The sequence below is a fragment of the Anser anser genome (genome assembly GCF_964211835.1).
Source record: "Anser anser genome assembly, chromosome: 1".
In the NCBI taxonomy this organism is placed as follows: Eukaryota; Metazoa; Chordata; class Aves; order Anseriformes; family Anatidae; genus Anser; species Anser anser.
In genome coordinates this window covers 96,356,304-96,377,311 of record NC_139720.1, presented here as the reverse complement: position 1 = coordinate 96,377,311, position 21,008 = coordinate 96,356,304, and the positions used below count along the sequence as shown (strand labels likewise).

Below are 21,008 nucleotides of genomic sequence, written 5' to 3'. Positions count from 1 at the left end.
GGGGTTGAGTGCTGAGCTGAATTGTGCCCACAAGGTGCATTACACTCGTGTGAAATGACCCCCGTGGGCACTGACCCCTCGCCACGCTGAGCAGCAGCCCTCCTGACGGCAGCCATGGGTCAGAACTGAAGACAACATTATCCATGGGACAAGTGGATACGGACAGAGACCTCAACACACGTTTTCGTCCAGGCTCTGCTGTCCTCAGAAACACTGACCACTGTGTGGGAGCAGGTAGGAAGGCAGCCCTGTGCTGTAAAGCTCGCCACGTTTCAACTGCGTTCGTGCATGTGAATACTTCAGAAAATATCTGAAGACGCTGAAAGTTTGGGGAATCAAGTAGGTTTCCCGCTTATTTTTTGAAAAGGCTGCCTGAAAGGTATCTTCCTTTTAAAAAAAAATGCCCAAAACCCCCTCTAAAGCATGGTGGGAGCAGCGCCACCGCGTGCCCCCCGCCCCACAGCCGTTAGCCCGGCTAACGGCCGCCGCCGCCTGCAGGCCGCCCCATCCGCGCGGCCTCTCCTCGCCGCCCCCCGAACTACATCTCCCATGGTGCTCCGCGCGCCGCCGGGGCCGTTGCCTGGAGACCGCGGACGCCGCGCTGGAGCCGGCCCCAGGTAGGGGGCGGCGGGGCTGGGCCCGTGGGGGCACCCCCCTGCCATAAGGGCACCCCCAGGCCGTGAGGGCAGCCCCAAAATCCCGGCAGTAAAAGAGGAGGGGAGCTCTGCAGCTGGCATGGGCAACCCCCTGCTGCTGAAACCTGGTGGGCTTTGTTGGCTTTGCCTCGCTGGGTGTGAAGGGGCAGTTAGTTTTACTGCCCGCTGCATCAGTGGCGTGCCGTTTGTGGCTGGTTTTTATGGTTTTCCTCTAGTTAATGAGTAACCGTGGTGATACCACACGTTTCGTGTTTTCGTTTAATAGAAAACTGGTAACTAACCTTTATTCGCAGGGCAGGCTTTCATAGACTTGGCGTGTCTGCTTGCGTGAAGCAGAGCTAGCGCATCGGGATCATACAAAGGGCTGGTTTAGTTGCCAGGCTGGAAATCAGAGTTTGGTTTTATTTCTCCCATTGCGTAGGAAAATACTTTGAATATACACAACAACAGTCAGGTTCTAAGCAGAGCTCTCCCATCCCCTTCTTTTCTCTCTCTGTTGGGTAACAAAAGAGATAACGAGGCTGTAATAAAGATGATGTGTCTCAGTCCTTCTTTGTAGCTCTGTCCTTGCTGCCTCAGTCTCTAGCTAGTAAATATTTTATATGCTTCACCTTAATTGCTGCAAGAATTGGTGTTGTCTGTTAATCTCCTCTCTCTCGAGTCTTCTATTATAAGAGACAGCACTGCTCTATTATGAAAAATTATTTCCTTGGGATTTTGGGTTGATTGCCTGGAACTGACTCTTAATAGTAAATTTGTGGTAATGCAGACACACAGTGGTACACAGACAGGACTGGATAGCTAAGCCTGACTTACAGTCATATATTTGTGTATATGAGCACTTAAAGATTTTAATTTCTTTTTGAGTGAAGTTAAGCTTTGCAAAACTCAGTTGTTTGCACATGTTCCTCTCATTGGCCCGGTAAATTGCTGTTGTGCTGTGATGTGGTCTGAAGGCTAAAAGGAATTCTTAGTCGTTGGATAGCATGGTGGTTTTCATAAAAAGAAGGAAAAAAACAGAAAAAAATACTGAGAGGACTGTATCTTGAGTTAAACAAGCAGGACTTGGCAGATGGGGAGAAATCTGATATTTCCAAAGCAGAGCTAGACTTGGGGAAGACGCTTCAGTCTGGAACAGATGATAAGCATGTAATTCCCCATGGCAGACAACTCTCATGATAGCAGAGCATTTCAATCCTTAGGTCAGTGTTACCTCCAGGCCAGAAAGACAGCAGTGGCTAGCCGGTAAGGCTTATAGTACTGTGCTAAAAGGAGTCACAATTAGAATCTATAAAGGGAAACAGGGTGCTGGGATCAGCTGAGTTCCTTCACAAGGAGTAAAAGCATAAACGAAACAATTGCCTGAGAAGAGAGTTCTCTTAATGCCCAAGTTTACTGAGAAATTTGTGAAGAAGCTTCTGTATGTAAGGGTTCTGTGTGGTGGCAAAACTGCCAACAAACGATCTGAGTTTTGAAATAACTGAGAGAACGTACCTGAATGAATGTATTTCTCCATTCTGAGGTGATCTGTGGCTTTTGAGAACGTAGCCAAGAGAACAGCAAAACTTCATTTTCCCTCAAATTGCCTAAGTTCACAGTTTATAGCACTGGCCACTGAATCAAAGAAAACCTGAATTCACTCCCGAGTGAATTGTCAGAAAGCAAGATGGTAGAACTGATGTGGATCTGGTAGAGTGTTCTAAGTCAGAATGTCGAATTACTAGGATTGGAGGGGAAAAAATAAAAGCATCGTGGTAAGGCATTCTGTATGATTAGGGTTGACAAAAATTTCTGATTACCAGCCTGTTTTTTCCCTGCTAGAATTGTCATATTAGCTTTACTTTCCACTATCTTGGATTTCAGAGAGATGCATACCGTTGTCACAGTGAACTTGCATGGAAGTTTTCTTGGATCAGTCAATCCACGAAACCCAGAATCCGCAACAAAAGTAGATGTCCCCCTCTTGAATTTCCTCACAGTCTTAAAATTAATTTTTTTTTTTTTTTGGCACAGTGTTTGAATGCCGTCACAGTAACATGCACAGTGAACATTGCAGTAGCTTTCTATAACTGGAACCCAGATATCGATGCAGGCAGAAATGTTCATACTCTCTTTCAGCCTAAAGCATTTTCCAGAGTTGAATTAATTTATAATGAAAACTACTCTAGTCTTAATTTTTAGAAGATAAATGATTGCTAATTAGTTACAATAATTTGAAATGTTACAGCACTTTTCTCTATGGATATCAAAACACTTTGCTAAGATGGGTAAGTATTATTATCTCATTTTTCACAAGAGATAAGCGAGACAGCCAAAGGTGAAACGGCTGATACAAATTGTTCACGTCTTTACAGGGTTTGGAGTGAGAATCCAGGTCTCTGAACACTCCACCATATTTTTATGCAACTAGTGTGAAACTATTCCTTCAATGACATCAGTTCTACTAGCTCACTAAAAACTCGTGAATTTCATTTAAATATTTGGAGATATATTGGAATTGTTTTCTTTTGATTTGTTTTCTGAATTTAAAACTTTCTGCATGGCTATTTTCAAGTTTTCCTCAGTGTTCCTGAGGGGTAAAAGCTCATTTTAAATCTTAAATGAAATTATGCAGCAAAGTCAGACTCTGGCAAAGCTTCAGAGCCTTCAGATGAAGATTGTGTAGGGTGGGTTGACCATGTAGTGACATGAATAACACATCTGCAATATTTCTTTGCCTTCACTGTCTTTCTGGAGGGTAGCATTATGTTTGGACACTTTGTTTTTCGTGAAATACCTAAAAAGACTGAGACACCTCAAAAGATCTTTTTCCAAATGGATTCTGACTCAATGCCAGAAACGAGAAATGCATTTTTAGGGACTCTCTCATGCTGTCAAAGTCCAGCTCACACATACAAAGAAATCTGTTTTCATTCTGGCTATATTCATTATTCTAAATATTTAGATTTCTTTTCATTCAACTAACGAATTTTCTGAATTCTGATCATATTTTACAGCTGTAGTATTTGTACAAAATTGCTCCCATGTTCATTTTAAGGGGTTTTTGTTTTTTGAAATAGATACCACATTTGAAATCAAAAAATGAACAAATTTAGAATAAACACAACACTTATCTTCTTTGGCTTCTTTCAGAGAAATTTATATAAATGATCAACGTGCTTGGTTTGTGTTTGAAAATTTCCAATCTTTCCCAACCCAGAGGACAGGGGTAACTAGGGAAATTGTAGCACTCTGAAAATAATAGTCTGAAAGCTGAAGAATTGACAGAGGGAGTTAGTTAAGCAGTTTAAATTTTTTTTTAAACTGTGTTAATTTTATTAACTCAGTATAGAATGTTTTGAAGAAAGTCTTTTTTTTTTTTCCTTAAGGATTCATCTCTCCTGCTTCTCCATTCAAGATGTCTGATGATCCCAGAATATCTATCTACTGATATTTTTGTGAAGTCCACCAGAAAGGTGGAAGAACAGCTTTGTTTTCTCAGAAACAAATGTTACCCCAGTACCCTAAAGAGAAGCCCAAAAATGTGTGAATCTCTCTTCAGTTTCCCTTGTTACACAGTATTTAGATGAAAGTCTGTCTGTAGGGATGTACACAGAGCCCAGAGGTTTAAAAACTGAAACAACAAATTCACCCGGTAAAGTAGGACAAATCCTAGGATTATTCATATTTGTAGTATACAGGCAGAACACAAATATTATATTTGGGAATCGGAGAGCATTTGAGAGGAAATGAAAATAGTCTAACTGGCAGATGAAGGCAAAAATACTAGAAATTCCTCTTTACTGCCACCAGGTAAAGAAGACATGCCATCTCCAGGTGAACAAGAGGGAGCAGATGAGAAGCCAGCAGAAGGTACACAAGCAGATCCCAGTGGTGTCCGTGAGTATTTTCTGCTGTTATATAGTGATTCCAGTACTGAACCTACAGCAGCTTCTGTCCAGTGTCTATTTGAGTCCACTCTGCATCTCATCTAACACACTAGATTTAGATAGCATGGGTAACAGAATCCACTAGCGAGTCTCCTGTGGAACTTTGAAAGATTTCTGATGCTTATGTTGGCATATTACTTTTGGCATTTGTTTGATCTTTCTATTATACCTTTTTCCTGTTATGGGACGTGTTTCCTTCCTTCCTCCTCCTAAGTTTTAAAATATAGTTATCTGAAAGCAAACGTCTGCCTATACTTGATGCTGAACAGCAGGAAGTCTATTTTTGGATAGAGGGGATTTTTTTTTTTTTTTTTTTTACTACTATAGAACTGTATTAAATTAGTCAAATGAATTCATACCCAAGAGACAATGATCCCAATTTTCCTTTGCAGAAGAAAGCAGAACTAGTCTTCCAAAGGAGTCGCCAACTGCAGAGGAACAGGAGGAGGATGTGGAGGAAGTGGAATCAGACACAGAGAGCATTGGTGGGTACTGCTTTCCACTGAAGAGATGTTGGCTTGAACTTAAAAATCCCACTGCTTTCTAGTTTTCCTTTTTTGGCTGCTGTTGTTATGAACAGCATCCCAGACCAGTGCCATCAAACTGCAGCTGAGTTTCACTGCTCATTTTCTGTTGGCTTACGTCATGTACTTCATTTCACTCCTTCCCCTTGCTGGTATCTGACCCCTCTGTTGGTTGAGGAGAAAAAAAATTAACGTAAGGTGAGAAGCTTGCAAAGTAGGTCATAGGAATTCAGTCTGAGGTATCTAACTTGAATGCACTTTTAACAAGTGCTTATGACTAGTTGGCAGTATTCTGCATCACAGTGAAGAACTATGCTTGGTCACACATCAGCAGTATGCGTTTTCTGGGACAATGATGACTTATGGTGGTCTGCTCTATGTGAAAGAGCAAAGAGTATGTGCTTTTACTTGTTGTTTTCTATGACTATGTGCATTCAGTAGCTGCTGAAAAGAGATATTTACAATACTATTTGGTTTCTAAAGCAGAGACCTAAATACCAAAGAAAGCTGAACTACTTCGGTATTAAAAACAATGTTTTTTAAAACATTCTCAATCTTTTTTTCCTGTAAGTTCTTCAAATTTGAGTGTTAACAGTGAAGTCTTTAAAAGCTGGAGGGAGGGCTTGCTATAGGCTGTTCAGGACAGGTTGTCACTAAGACAGAATGCCCCCCGTTTTCAGCTATGCTGATTTATGCTGAGTATAAATTTTCTTTATATTCCCACTTTTGACATGCAGAGGATGACTTGGAAGAAGAAGATAGTGCTGAAGTAGCCCCAAAGGCAGAAAAAAGGCCTGAGAAGATAGAACAGAAAATATCGGAAACTTTCTTCTATAACTGTGAAGATGTATATTCACGGCCGTTTGTCACTGAAGACTCTGGGATACCAATTAACCTTCTTACTCTTGAGTATCCTTTCTGTTGAGGCTGTACAGATTTAAAGCTAAGGATTTCTTAATACATGTTCTTAAAATTATACATGTATAATGTGGAGTACCCTCTGTGGTGTTAGTGGGATACCTTTGGCTGAAACATAGTTAAGAATCCTAACCAGTCATGGTCCTGGATGAATTTAATCTTAAACATTTACTTGACCTCATAAATATTTCTTATTAGGCATAATTATTACTTTAGTAAGTACTCCCATATAACTAGATCAGTCAAGGTAATGTGATTAGGCAGAGAACTAGGGTAAGAATATTCCCAGCAAAGCTCTGCCTTTATATACTGTTGTTCCCCAAGCAGCTGGGGGTGAGTACACAGCTGTATACCTCGTATTTCTTCACAGAACTGCTAAGGAAGAAGTGCAGAAGAAACTATGTAGATTTGTAGCCTGCTGCTCAAAAGACCTAGCCTGGGTGGAATGAAGGAAGCGATGCCAATCAATTGAGAGCTATAATAAGTTCTTTGCTAGGTACAGTCAAGTTGGATATGATATGTGACTTTTACAAGTGTTGGTGGCTTTCTCTGCAGACACAGTCAAGTTGCTGTTTAAGACTGGATTTTCCCTGCTCTACATCTGCCTTGTAGACATTTAACAAGTGAGCCTGAGTAGCTCCTTGGTTTGAACTCTCAACTGTAGAAAAGTTATGAGTAATCTGATGCACATTTCTTATACTTTGTTTGAAAATGGGTTGCTAAACTGGTAGAATATGAATTCCTTGCAGCCCCAAAGAGTCCAGCAGAGGCAAGAAGTGTACCCTGTAATGGAGATGGAAGGATGGATCACAAGTTTTAGAAGGTCTACACTTCTGCCTTCCCCTCAATTATAGAGACTTCATATAGTTTACCTTCACTGTGTATTGAAGAAAACTGTTGCCATCAGCCTTTTAGTCACCAGGCTCAGTATTCGTCTCAGTTTTGGTTTAAGCATTTCTGTCCACTTAGTAAGCTTTTCTAGAAAGCCAGTGTCAAATCTTTTCCTTATTACATTGTTCTCAGACATTCTTTTGGATATGACTGCAAAAGAAGTGTAAACCTGATGGTGATGGATAGCCAAACACTGCTATATATAGCAGGCAACCAGGTAGTGCTCCTGGACCTGAAAAATGAATCTCAAAGTTATCTCCGGAGCAGCAGTGGAGGTGGAATTGGGTTTATAACGGTATGGCTTTTTTTTTCTTTTCTTGTTTTAGGATGCTAGTCCCTCTCTATAAAGGGACATGGTCTCTTGGTTGCTTGATGGGGTGTTCTGTAGTTGCACATGCATATACGTAAGAAAATGCTACAGATTAAATGGATGTGTGGACCATGCAGTGCAAGCTACTCAGCCTGTCAGTATGATTGGTAGAGCACAAATATCTGCGTACCTGTCTCAGGCCCAGGTACCTTAAAGGACTGACAGGTGCCAGCTAGGATTCATTTTAGGCCCTATTACATTCTTATTTTTTTATTTTAATATTTTGGCTCATACCAAATTTTTTTCTTGAACACTTAAATTTCTCCTGTTCACAGCTGATACTAATTTAGTGTCTTGCATGCAGTTAAAATTTAGAAAATTAAGTACCTAGATAAACGAAGAGAAGAAGTATCTTGTTTCACTCTAGTAAACTCCTATGAAAAGTTTGAATCTCAAATGTTTTCTCTGGTTTTGTGGCACCTTTCCCTGTGAATAGCTCTGCCATCTCTCAGTTGTATTCCATATGAGCATGTTGTATTCCATATGAGCAGGGCTTTCAGGATACCAGCCTCGGACTGTTCTGCTCCATTGTAAGCAGCCTTTTCTGGAAAATTATGCTACATCTGTCTATCTTCAGAACAACGTAATTCAGGATGTCTTTTCTGCAGCTTTACACATGGATGGCTGCTGACCCAAATGATGCACATGGTACAATCAGCCGGTGGGTTGAGTGAGGTAGAAATATCAAAAGGATGCATAATAAAGGAGATTATTGTGCAGTTTCACAGTTTGTCATGATTCTGCAGTATATGCACAATAATCCCATTTTGTGTGCATAATGGTTTTACCATTGTGTTTGTATAGTGACTTTGTTCTGGTATTGAGCAATAGATTGGCAGTTGTTCAGGATAAACATACAGAAAAATGCAACCTAGTATGTAAAGCAATATCTTTTGACTAATGTGTGAGCAAATACAATAACTTAACTAGCAGAATAAAGACAAAGATGTCTTTACAACATGCAACAGGACTTTTGCTTTTTCAAGGCACACCCTACTAAGCAGTACTTCGCAGTAGGAGAAAAAGGAGAGAAACCAAACCTCATCATCTACGACTATCCTTCACTGAGGCCCTACAGAATACTACGAGGTACTGTAAAAAGTACTATTTTCATTTTACACAAATGGGCCAGCGTTTATAGATCCCAGCAGATGGAGTAGTGGTTCACTTTAAGTTTAGAAAGAATTACAACCCTTTGGTACTTCACAGCAGAGTAGGAAACACTGGTTTCCAGCTTTTTCATTATTGGACAGGAGAAAGCCTTTATTCAGTAGAAATAACCAACTGAGAACTGTTAAGTAGTGGAAAAAAAACACAACAAACTGCAGTGAACGTTGAGCGCCTTTTAAACATATTTTTCTATTGTTTTTTCCTCTTTTCCATGCATGCGTGGATTGGGACTTGTACATTTCTTCAGGTGGAACAGAGAAAGCCTATGTTTTTGGCGATTTCAACCGTGCTGGCACTTTGCTGGCTAGTATTGGAAGCAGCCCTGACTACATGTTGACTATCTGGGACTGGAAACAAGAAAAGATTGTGTTAAGGTCAAAAGCTTTTTCACAGGATGTTTACAGGGTCACATTTTCTCCTGATAACGAGGAACAGCTAACTACAGTGGGAGTAGGACACATCAGGTAGGTTTGCCAATTATTATTAATACATATCAACTCTAAAGTCATAATGTCTAGATGATGACTAGCAGGAATGTATTGTTAGCAAACATTCACCAGCAGTGAATGTTATTTTACCTATTGCAGTTACAAAAGAAAGTCCTTCAGCCAGTGAAGTCTTTTAAATGTCTTTGCTGTCGATGATGCTTAGCATTGGATATCTATTCTAATGGCTCCATTTTTGTAATTCCAACAAGCATTGGGGAGACTTAATACAAAAATATGTACATATACATGTCTTCTAGCTGTTAATGTAGCATGCATGCCTCCTTTGCCATCTGGGCTTTCTACCTTTGATTTATTGAACTCAGCTGCTGTTTGGGCAGACATTAGAACTGATTTCCATGTCATGGATCAGAAAGCCACTGATACCACCAAAAACTCACAAGGAACTTTACAAAAGGTATATTTCCATACACTGCCTCCTTTGGTAAGTTCATGGATTCTTTTGTAATAAAATAATAAACGAGAGCTTTAAACCTTTTGGGACAGGGACTAGCTTTGTGCTCCGTGTTTATCCAAAGTTCATTGTTAAAACAGCAGTGACTTAAGATATGACTTGGATGCTATTGTAATAGAAACGATACTTTTATAAAATTTCTCTGAATTTTATAGAGGATTCAGATCAAAATCTGAGATGTGCTCTATATTTTGGTTGCAAGGTGGGTCTGAAACAAGAAATCACTTATTTAGACCAAGAATGGAAGTGGTTTAGAATATATTATTTATGGAAATCTGACAAAACAAACTCTCTTATAAACTTTCTTTTGAGCTAAAATGCTATGAATAAACTCTGATATAGCTTTGTAACAGAGATGTACATGACACTTAATACGGATGTGGGCTCAAATTCCAATTTCTAACACCTATCTTAAATGTAATGTCTCCTGCACCATCCCTATTTGCTGTAGATGTTATTTTTTCTGTAATGCAGTAATTTAAAGCTATCTTTTATACTGCTAAAATAATATAATTAATTAGGAATAGCTTTGAAGATCTATGATAAAAGTTTTTGCTCACTGAGATTCTGCAGTCATGCTCAAGTGTATGGTGGTACTTGTATGAAATTTAGCGAGGGACTTAGTCCCTTGGATTTACAAAGTTGAACATCATACAGTGGAGATAGCAAGACTATAATAGATGTTATTATAGGTACATGTATTGGTTGTATCAGGAAAGATATAGCTATGTGTTTTACACTTGTTTTAAATAATAGCTTAGTCTTCGTTCTACCCAAGCCAAATCCTTCTCCCAGGTTTTTCATGGAGGTAGGATATGGAAAAGTTTGTGAGGTTACAAAGTTATATCTCATTTTAAAAAGAAAAAACCAAGGTCTCCTGTGAAAAAAAGAATAATAAATGAACATCATAAAACGGCATCCCTGGTAAGATTATTATAATGTCTGAGAGAGTAAAGAGCATGTCTAGGAAGCCTTTTGTCAGAGAGGGATGTGTTTTCTGTACTCAGGTTCTGGAAGATGGCTCTCACATTCAGTGGTCTCAAGTTGCAAGGAGCCTTGGGCAGGTTTGGAAAAACATCAGTGACTGACATTATAGGGTATGTGGAGCTACCTGATGGGAAGGTAAGTCAGAACAATTTTAATTGATTTTATGTTCCCTCTCAGGTTTTGATATAAAGTCTACTGAGTTAGTTGGAGAATTACTATTTGCTTCTAAGTGATATGAATTAGACCCTCAGTGCACTGCTCTGATAAGCTAATATTGACATTAATTTGCCAAAGAAAATGCTTGCATTGTAATAATTGAAAAGTACGGTTAATATTGTAATTCCCAGACAAAAGATCTCTGTTGGCTTAGAGCTGAGGCTTCTCTAATGGGATAGTGAAAACCTTAGTGTACAGAAATATAAAGCGTGTTAGCCCTAATCTCAACCATTTCAGTGCATGTAAATGATGTCATATTCCTAAAAAGGTGAATTGTGTCTCCCTTTACACCTTCTCTTGGAAATATCTGTACATCGCTATTAATTTAATGCTTTTGTAGAAGGAAGCCACAAATGTTAACCATATTTTTGCGTATATTTCTGTATGGTTAAGGGCAGGTGCTTAAGTGCTTCTCTTCCTCTGCATTGAAGGTTATCTCAGGGGCTGAGTGGGGCAACTTGCTGCTCTGGGAAGGGGGTCTCATCAAAGTAGAGCTCTGTCGAGCTGGACACAAGCCTTGTCACGTTGGCCCTATCACCCAGTTAGTTTTGGACGAAGGAGAACTTACCACTGTTGGACAAGATGGCTTCATTCGGGTGAGTTCTTTTGCTCTGCCTTTAGGTGTGCAAATTTTTGGTCAGGAGGTTATTTATTTATTTATTTATTTCTGGAGCTCATTTATAGGGGCATTTTTGCATTACAGTTGCTTTATGAGAATGACTCTTTTTTAGAACAGAATACAGACATATCTCCAGTGTAAATGTTTGAATCAAGTATTGTTTACACAAAATTTTCTGTTTCACAGTGGTAAATAAATCACCTTCTACTAAAATAAATCAAAATAATTTTCAGTGATTCTCTAAAAGCTTCCCTGCATTCTAACACTTTTTTTCATATGTTGTTTTGGTTAATCTTTATAATTTTCAGACCTAGTGTTACATTGGTGTTATTTCAAACGATAAACTATGGCAATACTTGAAATACATTTTCTGATTATTTTAATGCTGAGGTTATTAGAGTTATTAGTTAATTCCTATTTCATTTAACCTCAGAGATACATGCAATGAAACAGAGGAACAATCAAAAGAAAAAGCATCAAGCATCCTGAAGTTAACACACAATCCTATAAATTAAGGTCAAAATGGTTTATGTATCTATACCAGTTTCTGATCTCACCTGTCAATTGTCAAGGATTTTGCTATCTTGTTTACTTGCTCTTTAAGGGAAGACGTGTCTTCTGCTCATGTTCTATAGACCCAGATAATCATCAGGAAGCTATTCTAGACAACACAAGGTTCCAAACACCCTGTTTTTGTTGATGTTGTATTTCATAAATCAATCTTAGCCCATTAGGAAAATTCACTTGATTCCAAGATGCCAACTGATTTATACCGCAGAGAAGAACATGGATGCGTTGGATTTCCCATTCTTTCTTCCATGCTGCCTCAGTATGAGCAATGCTCTGAGCTGTCAGATATCATTTAATTTCTGTAGCTCTGAGGTTGCTATGTGTAGTTCTGCCAGTGCCAGGGCTGTATTTAATCTATTGTTATATCAGAATTGGAGAGGGAACTTTTGCATATACTTTACATTGCACCCAATTGTATGAGATAATATTTGCTGATTCACTGTTTTAGGTTAGATTCAGAACAGCGAGGCATATGTGACAGGTGTCATCTTCACCTATAGATTCTACCCTCCCCTGGTTTCTTATTATTTTGAATTTCCATATTAATTGTATATGAAAACATAATCTGACCTAATAAAAACCCAGTCTCTTTTTTTCCCATTTTTTGTTTTCATTCCATGAAGGTGTGGAATTTTGAGACAATAGATGCTGCTGATTGTGTGGATGACACAGGGTTATTGGAGGTGGAGCCTATGAATGAACTTCACGTTGGCAGGAACGTCAGTCTGAATTTCATGTCAAAAGTTCATGACAGTGGACAGCCCGTTTGGTATGCTCAGGTAAAATACACTCAAGTACGTACAGCCCTGTGGAGAAACACAGAATGAGAGAAGTAATGCTTGGTTATAGCAGGAGTACCTTACAGGTCAGTATATCTCTTTTCTGTAGATTTCGATCTTGGTAATATGTGAGACTATGACTTGCAGAGCCAGAGCTGCATAAGTGTAGGAGAATGTCAAAATCTATTATCCTGAACTGATGGAGAGGACTGATAGGACCAATAGCACTACCTTCTGTGATTTCAGTTTCACCATGATAATCATTGAGGAACTTTTAAGGAGTGCTTGTGGGCAATTTTACTTCCATGTTGAGTTTGAAAATATTCAGGTTACATGTTTTGGTTTTGCTTCTTCAGGATGCCAATGGAGCAATCTGGAAGCTAGATTTGACTTTTTCAAATATGGTAAGTTCATTTTTGTTTTTCTTCTGATTTATTTCAATTCCTTTGCAGTTACTTTATTTAATTATATGGGATTCATCTACAATGAAGTTTGTGTTTCCAGCACAGCTGGAAATTTTAGCATTGATAAGATCTTTCTTCTTTAAAAAATATTTTCATAACATTATTGCCTATAATGATTGTGCAGGATTATCAAAAGTCATTATTGATTTTTGCTTCCTTAATTTGAATTTGGCAACTAAAATTTATCATAAAGGAATTTTATTTTCATAAACTGGAAATAAAAGTTGCATGAGTGCAGGAAGTGAGTTCAAGGAGTACTTACGTACCCTATCTAGTTAGGTGTATTTGAAAGAGTCATTACTGTTGCCTGTAAATGACATGAAGAACTAGGAAAAACAAGGAGAAGATGAAGTGCACTTGATATGTTTTATCCAGTTGGCTACAAGTATTACTGCTGGAGATGTTTTTGATGATGAAAGAAATAACAAAGGTAAAATGGGGGCATTTAGTTTTTGCTCCAGAATACGTTGAAGTAAATTGGAATTTTCCCTTTGATTGGAATAAAGTTCTGGGCTAACAGATAAATAATGTTCCAAGAATTTCATGGTAAAAAGAGATGTATAAAACATGATATAAAAATTAACGTAAAAGATACATGACAAAAACTACAATTCCTTGGATGATGAAAAGATTTCCAAGGCAGTATAAGCCTAGGACTGGGAGCATTTTCTTTGCCTTTAGAGCAACAACTCTGTACTGAAAATATTCATTTCAGGTCTGAAACCACTCAATGAAAGTGGTTTTCCTGTATTTCCCCTTATTTACACATAGAAAATGATGGGATTTTGAAACAGCTTAATGTTCTTATACTAATTTGTTCATGATCTTCTTATGAACATTTGATTTTATTCTTTTTTAAACAAGGAACTCATGCCTGCCAAAGGTACAGTTGCTAATAACTTACAAGTGCAACTCCAGCACATAGCAGAATTTCTGGTTTTCTCTTTTGCACTACAGACCCGTGATCCAGAGTGCCTGTATACCTTTCACTCCGGAAGGATTGAGGCTGTGAGTGTCTCTCCTGTGACATACCTTATGGCCACCACTGCTCTCGATCGTAAGTAATTCCTTTCCTCCGATACCACTGTCATCATTGTTTTTGCAGAGCAATGATGCTATGTTTGGAACTACTCTGTTTTGAATTGCAGTTGTGTATTTGCTCTTGAAAAGTCCATTTACCATCAACTGTTATTCTTGGATCAGTTCTTTTACAGTTAAGACAAATCATCAAAGTTTTGAAATAATACACTGGGAATGCTTAATCTTATAAGCCTGGGATATTAATGAGAGAAATTTTTAATGGGAAGCTTTGTAAATTCTGTTTGTTTTGAAGGAACAGCTGGAAAGACAACATTTGTATTGAATAACAGCATTTGTATTGAAGCTTCTGGATTGATAAGTGTTGGGATCTTTATTTTATAAGAAATTACATACATTTCTAGTATTGTGTAAGTCGTTATGAATAGTAATATTTGTGGCTTTCTTAGAAAATGCAATAACTATCTTGCTCTCAACAACAGCTAATGTGTAATGCCAGACATTAATTTAACTTATATAGATACAGCTATTTAGGCTTCTTACTGTTAGCTTTACCATGGTTTGAAAGAAGAACCACAGGCCAGAGCATTAACAATGTCATTCATGCTGCTCAGAAAATGCTACAAGGTCTTTAACTCAATTCTTGTCAGCCGTATCTTGTCGTTTGCCTGTGTTATACAATATATATGCACTTCTAGCCTGAAGACAAACTTGTACCAGTTGAGCAAATGATACTTAGGATATATGCCATCTGGAATGGAATTTTATGCAGACCAATATATGTATCTACCAATCTGTTAATTTCACCTTTGATGAAAATGGATTTTTTTTGGACAACCTCCCATTTTCATCCATTTAAATATTTTGCTCCTTAGGCAATTCCAGCTATTAGCGTATCATCTTTTCCTATGTTGACAGTACAGATTTCCCTTAGAGTAGGCCACAGTCCTGTGATTACTCAAAAATTGCACATGGTGGTCAGCATGGGACTTCTTACTACACCCCTCAGCTGTGACAACTCACGGGAGTGTGTAAGCTAAAGAGTGAAGAAAGCTTATGTTTTGTTGATGAGCACCATGATAGCTGTGGTACTCTGTAATCACCAGGAATGTCTTTCCAGATGGACGTTTGATACTCAAAGAGAAAAATTAATAACTTTCCATCCCGCCTTTCATTCAAATAAATAGACGTTTCACCATGAATCTTAAAATGGAAATGACACTGCAAAAAATAAATTCCTGTTGTTTCCTTTCCACACAGGGTCAGTGCGTATCTATGATTTCACCAGCAACAGGCAGCTGGGTGAAATTCAGTTTAAACAAGGAGGAACAGCACTGACATGGGCACCTCGTGTTGTAAGTTTTTTCTTTTGTGTGTGTTAAGAAAAAATCATAAAGGGCCTATGAGCCTGCAAGCATAAAGAAAGGTGCTCACAATATAAAACCTTAAAGAAGTTACTGTTTAGACCATGCTGGAATTTACTGTAGTAGCATGTGTGCATAAGCTTTTGTAGTAGTATGTATATATACAGTATATATATGCACAGTTTGACTTTACTGTGGATTGTCGTGTATCCAGCTTTGTGTCTTTGTGAGATTTTAAAATCAGATCTCTGTATGCAGTCCAGGAAGAAATGATAGTTTATAGGCTAACAGCTTCTATTTAATCCAAGCCAAGTAATTGTCAATTAAAATGAGGTAGTTAACACATTTCAAAATGACAGCACAGACAATCCACAAACATTTGGAGATTAATCATAAAAAAATGTCACCAGAACTGATCATTTGTAGAGTGTGGGGTCTATCAGTTTTAGACATATTTGCTAATTTTAATTAAAGTAGTGTCTAGTTATGTTCTTAAGGAAACATAGCAAGCCTGGCAGCTTCGTTGAAAGCAAATTTATGGAGGAGAGTGCTTTACTTGAATTTCCAAGGCAAGGGTAGTCATCATTATAGTCTTGTGACTATAATTCTTGTCATGCAGACCTGCAGGGATGCTATTAGGTGATGACCTCTACATTCAAGAGGTAAGCTGATCACCACAATAAATTGTACATTACAAAACTGATTCCGATCAGTTAGTACTAAGCATAGGCTGAAAAAATCAGAAGTACTTAGTCTAGCTAGCTTCTTTTAAAATCCTATTAGATACGTACCCGTAGTTTAAAGTGCTTGAATGTACTTGAAAATTTGTGCTAAGAAAATTTTGTCCCGTGTGTTTTGAAACACCTGTATCCTGTTACATCCTCATAGGCAAGCTGGCAAAGTGCAGGTTAGGTAAGTGAACAGTGACATGGATTTTAAACTGCCTGAATGGCCAGGCCCCAGAGGGTAGTGATTAGCAGCACAAAGTCCAGTTAGAAGCAAGTCTCTAGTTGTGTACCCCAGGGGTCATTACAGGGACCAATACTCCTCATTAATGACCTGGATGCTGGGACAGAGTGCACCTTCAGTATGTTTGCGGATGATACAAAACTGGAAAGGAGTGGCCAGACAGATAGACCAGATAGCTGTACCGCCCTTTGGAGAAACCTGGACAGGCTGGGGATTCAGGCTGAGAGGAATCTCATGAAGTTCAACAAGGGAAAATGCAAAGTCCTGCATCTGGGGAGGAATACCACAGACATGAGTACTACTTGGGAGCCTACCAGCTGGAAAGCAGTTCTGCAGAGAAGGATCTTGGGATCCTGTTGGATGTCATGAAATCTGTGCCCTCATCTCTTCAGAAATCATGCCCACATTCAATGCCAAATATTATATTCAGGGTAGTATAATAATTTCTTTTTGAGTTCCAACTCTTCTGCTTAAGAAGAAGATACTGATATATATGTATATCAATATGAAACACCTTTTGCTCATAAATTGCAACTACATCCTCACTGATATTGCCAGTCCCAATGGCATGTCATCAGTAAAAAAAATAATATATATATATAAAAAAATTAAAACAACCTCCTTCCACCCCTAGTCTTCCCCCTCCCTTTATGGTAGCATATTAGAAAGGATAAACAAGATTTTCCATGTATGGAACATTCTTCGTGCTTTAACGCTGTGTCTGTGTGAGTTATAGGTTAACACCAAAATACGTGACACAGATTGTTATTCTAAACTCACTGATATACATTGGGATTTTTTTTCTTCCTTCTTCCACTCAAAGGTAAATCCTAAAGGAGGTCTAATTGCTGTGGGCTTTGAAGATGGTGTTGTTCGCATAATTGAAATTTATGATCCCAAAGGACTGGCTATTCTCAGAGGACGGACCAATATAGGTAACGCAGAGATGAATCTGAAACAAGCTTTCAAACCTCATACTTCTGCAGTTACGGCCTTGGCTTATGAACGAGATGGAGATGTCCTTGCCACAGGGGTATGTATTACTTCATTTGGTTATTTTTTTAACCCACAAATGTAGAAATTATTTAAAGAAATAAGGCAAAGTTTGGTTACTGACAATGCAGTTATACTTCCATTATTGCTGTTGATCATTTCTTGTAGTTCTCTGTAGTGCTGGAGGAAGAGATGGATCTGTTTGCACACACCTTTGTTATATGAAGGAAACCAACCATGCAATCCATACCATCATTTGGTTAATTACTAGACTGTTTAGTATGAATTCTGTAATCCATTTTGAAGATGCATTTGGCTTATTTTGGAATTAGTTTAGTAGTATCTTGGATTTAGTAAAAGCAAGTTCATTTGTACACCACCTTGGCAGCACTCCAGCTGCTACCCAACACTGGTTTGCATTACAGCACGGTTGACCGATCAGGTTGTCAGTGTGCCTGCTAGGCTTTGAAATGACTTCTAGTCAGTGGGGTACCTCTTTTTAAAAGCTGGCCTTCAGCCATTAGCAGTTCAGTTGCAGTTTCATATTCCTCGATTGCCATGTATTTCATTTAGTGCAAAATTCAAGCTGCCGTGCTTCATCTTGTGCACCAGTTACGGATTTTCTTAGTATCTGAGATCAGCCTGTGCTGTCATGTCTTACAAATCACCTCTGTAACAAGCAGGTGCATGACAGCATTGCACAGTAAATATATGTGATACTGAGATGAGAGAAATATAAATGAAAGCAGAAGGTGAAGAGAACAACTCAGTGAGTACTTCAGAGAGCCATTCCTAATATGAGGGTTTTCTGGGAGCAGCAACAGTGGGGCTGCTCCACTATGGTGGCCTCAACACAAGCAAAGGCAGTGCCCCAACGCAGGGCACGGTCCCACAGGGCCTGAGCTGGGTGAGCAGAGCAGGGCTGGTGACAGCAAACACTTCCACCAACAGCCCAACATCCATGAGTCAAAGGCAAGGTAACAAGCCACATCAGAAATCAAAGGAGGAAATCCAGAGTACTGCTTGGGGACAGCAGGATATCGGGCTGGAAACAGGCATGGCTATGACATAGCTCATGCCAGGGCCGGACCTGGGCCCAAGCTTTAGGTGAGCTCCTGGGGCAATGGGCAGAGAACATGCATGGATGGAGAAGCCAGCAGAGGCACATCACAGTGATTAAAGCCTACGAGTGCAGTCAGGGCCCTGGAGGAAGATGAGCAGGATTTTTATTCCCCTTCCTACTGTAATCACCATGGAAATCCAATTCTAAGTTCCAAGGCACTTGTAGGTCCCCGTGTCTAGCCACAAAACATCTGAAGTACGTATTTCATACAGTACTACAAATTTTTTGGTCAGTTTTGGTCACTTTCATTCAGTCATTATCTCTTCTTTTCTTTTTTCTTTTTTCATCAGAGTAAAGACAAAACAGTTTTCTTTTTTGCTGTTGAAGACAAATACGAGCCAATTGGATTCATCTGTGTCCCCGGGCCTGTGCAGGCGTTACAGTGGTCTCCACCTTCTCATGTGAGTAATGCATGTTTGTTTTTTTCCTTCCTTTCAGTGTCAGAATGTCATTTTGAAAAGAACTTCCAATGAAAACAGACAAAGATCAATCACTCTAGCCATGTTCTCTATAGACAGTGCAAAAGATGTTTTGCTGCTTTGTTTTGCATGCTGCTTCAGAATGACAGATAGATCCTGTGTAGCTGTATGTCTGATTCAGTTAATTTGGACATATTTGGACTTTGGATAATCAAGAGCAGAAACATATGTAAACCACAGAATTTTGCTTAGTGTTTTGAGTCCCTGCCTTGAGCTGACAAGTGCCTTAACTTTTGGAATGTGTTTGTTGTTGTTGTTGTTTTTGAGAAAAGCATCGCTTGAGTATTATTGCCTGTGCCTCTTGCTGATGTTAAAACAGGCATTTGCAATTGCAGACAAAGCTTTCAGAAAACTTCTGGGTATTTCTCAGAACTTATGCTCTCTATTTGAAGTTGTTCAGTGACATACTCAAATAGATTCTTGCTAATACTTATTTTAAAAGTCTGATGAGGTTAGAGTGACTTGTGAATTTTTTTGTCAATCCAGTAATCTTATCTAGAAGGGAGATTGTCAGTATTAAATACAATGAACTAAGTGGCCACCAGGATGCATTAAAATGGTGTGCAGCAGCAAACTTTAGCTGTTGCTTTTTTGCGAGAACAGATAAAAACTGTGCTGGCAAAAGAACTCTTGCTGGTATGAACTCTGTCTTACTATAGAAATGATAGATCTTGGTCTGACATTGACATTTTGGATCCTTTCCTTGAGGACAAGATACTCCCTACTATTAAAAATCACACAATGTGTGTTTGATTTTTTCAGATTCTTCTGAGTAATTGTGTTTATCGGTATTAGGTCTCCACTGCTGGATATGAACACTGGCTGAACATGATTAAAGCATCTGAGTATTTTTTTTCCTCTTTGAAATAAGCACCATGGTAATTAAAGACTATAAATCTAACGAATGTGTTTGTAAGGCTGAAATTTTATACAAGAACCATATCGTTCCTAGCTAAGGTTTCCATAGCAACTCTAATATAACCCCGTCTGCACATTTTTAGTGACGGTTCAGATAAATAAGACTCTCTCTGTTCTCCAGATAGCTTATGAAAATTGAAACTACATAAAGACTTGCCTTTTAAACTCTCAAAACTAAAAAAATATTACCTTCACCTTGGCTATTCTTCCTTACTTGGCATTTTACGGGACCTGACAGGTACCAGCAATTAAAAAACAAACAAACAAACTCAAAGCTAAATAGCATCTGGCAAGATTCCCAGCCCAGTCTTGAAGGTATTAAGGGATTTAGGTAGTATAGAAACATACAAATTTTCAAGCAATTACCAAAATAAAATCTCACCTCCTAACTTGTGGGTCAGATCTACCCTTCAATTTAACCAAAATCCCAAAATATCATCATGATGCTTCCTAGCTAGGTGGTGTCAGAATGATAGTTGTTTTGTATATGGCAAGGACTTCAATTCTTTAACTTTGCCTGCGATACACAGTATATGAGAGGGTCACTGATTTCTAGCATCCATTTAAAAGTGTCCACTTAAATGACAGCACAGTTAAGGGTTAATGCCTCCTGGTTAGAGCTTGGTTTTGTACCCGTTCATCTACTGACTTTTTCCCCTTTCTCCCAATTCCATTTGTACACCTGCCCCATACTTGTATTTTATGTGTTTTTGTACAGGTGGAGAGCATGCTGCTCATCCTTTGTGAGAATGGCTTTGTTCTCCAGGTTCCTGCCCCTGTCCCTGAGGAACAGGATACAGCATCCACCTACCAAATCAAAAACCTGCCAACACAGTACTTTCATTTTTATAGTATTAAATCCCGAATCAAGGTAAAGTACTCTCCTGTGGAGGAATTTCATGTTCAGAGGACAAAACTACCTTTAAAAAGTTTCTACTCCCTGTATTAAAGCATACAATTTTTGCTAAGCTTCTTAGAGAGGAAGGCAAGGTAGAGTCCATCTGTGGCTGTGTTACAACATTTGGATTTACAAGTTACTGTTTGTTTATTCAAGTAGAAAACAGAAAGCAT

At 38.8% G+C, this 21,008-nt stretch overlaps 1 protein-coding gene across 7 annotated transcripts in view; it reads left to right on the top strand.

Annotated features, from left to right (window-relative positions):
• Nucleotides 1–21,008, top strand: part of CFAP44 (cilia and flagella associated protein 44) — an 80,968-nt gene that overhangs the window by 28,041 nt on the left and 31,919 nt on the right. For 4 of the 7 annotated variants that reach the window (XM_083820454.1, XM_083820453.1, XM_083820452.1 and 1 more), the window contains exons 4-18: nt 4,449–4,535; nt 4,978–5,070; nt 5,847–6,018; nt 7,051–7,213; nt 8,275–8,377; nt 8,706–8,922; nt 10,426–10,540; nt 11,053–11,217; nt 12,434–12,589; nt 12,946–12,993; nt 14,011–14,110; nt 15,352–15,446; nt 17,248–17,457; nt 18,831–18,941; nt 20,656–20,808. In XM_083820454.1, coding sequence (XP_083676580.1) covers nt 4,449–4,535; nt 4,978–5,070; nt 5,847–6,018; nt 7,051–7,213; nt 8,275–8,377; nt 8,706–8,922; nt 10,426–10,540; nt 11,053–11,217; nt 12,434–12,589; nt 12,946–12,993; nt 14,011–14,110; nt 15,352–15,446; nt 17,248–17,457; nt 18,831–18,941; nt 20,656–20,808 — 1,988 coding nt within the window. Of the gene's footprint in view, nt 1–65; nt 235–1,507; nt 4,180–4,448; nt 4,536–4,977; nt 5,071–5,846; nt 6,019–7,050; nt 7,214–8,274; nt 8,378–8,705; nt 8,923–10,425; nt 10,541–11,052; nt 11,218–12,433; nt 12,590–12,945; nt 12,994–14,010; nt 14,111–15,351; nt 15,447–17,247; nt 17,458–18,830; nt 18,942–20,655; nt 20,809–21,008 lie in introns of those variants that run through there. The other 3 variants (XM_083820455.1, XM_083820457.1, XM_083820456.1) reach the window with 3 other exon arrangements.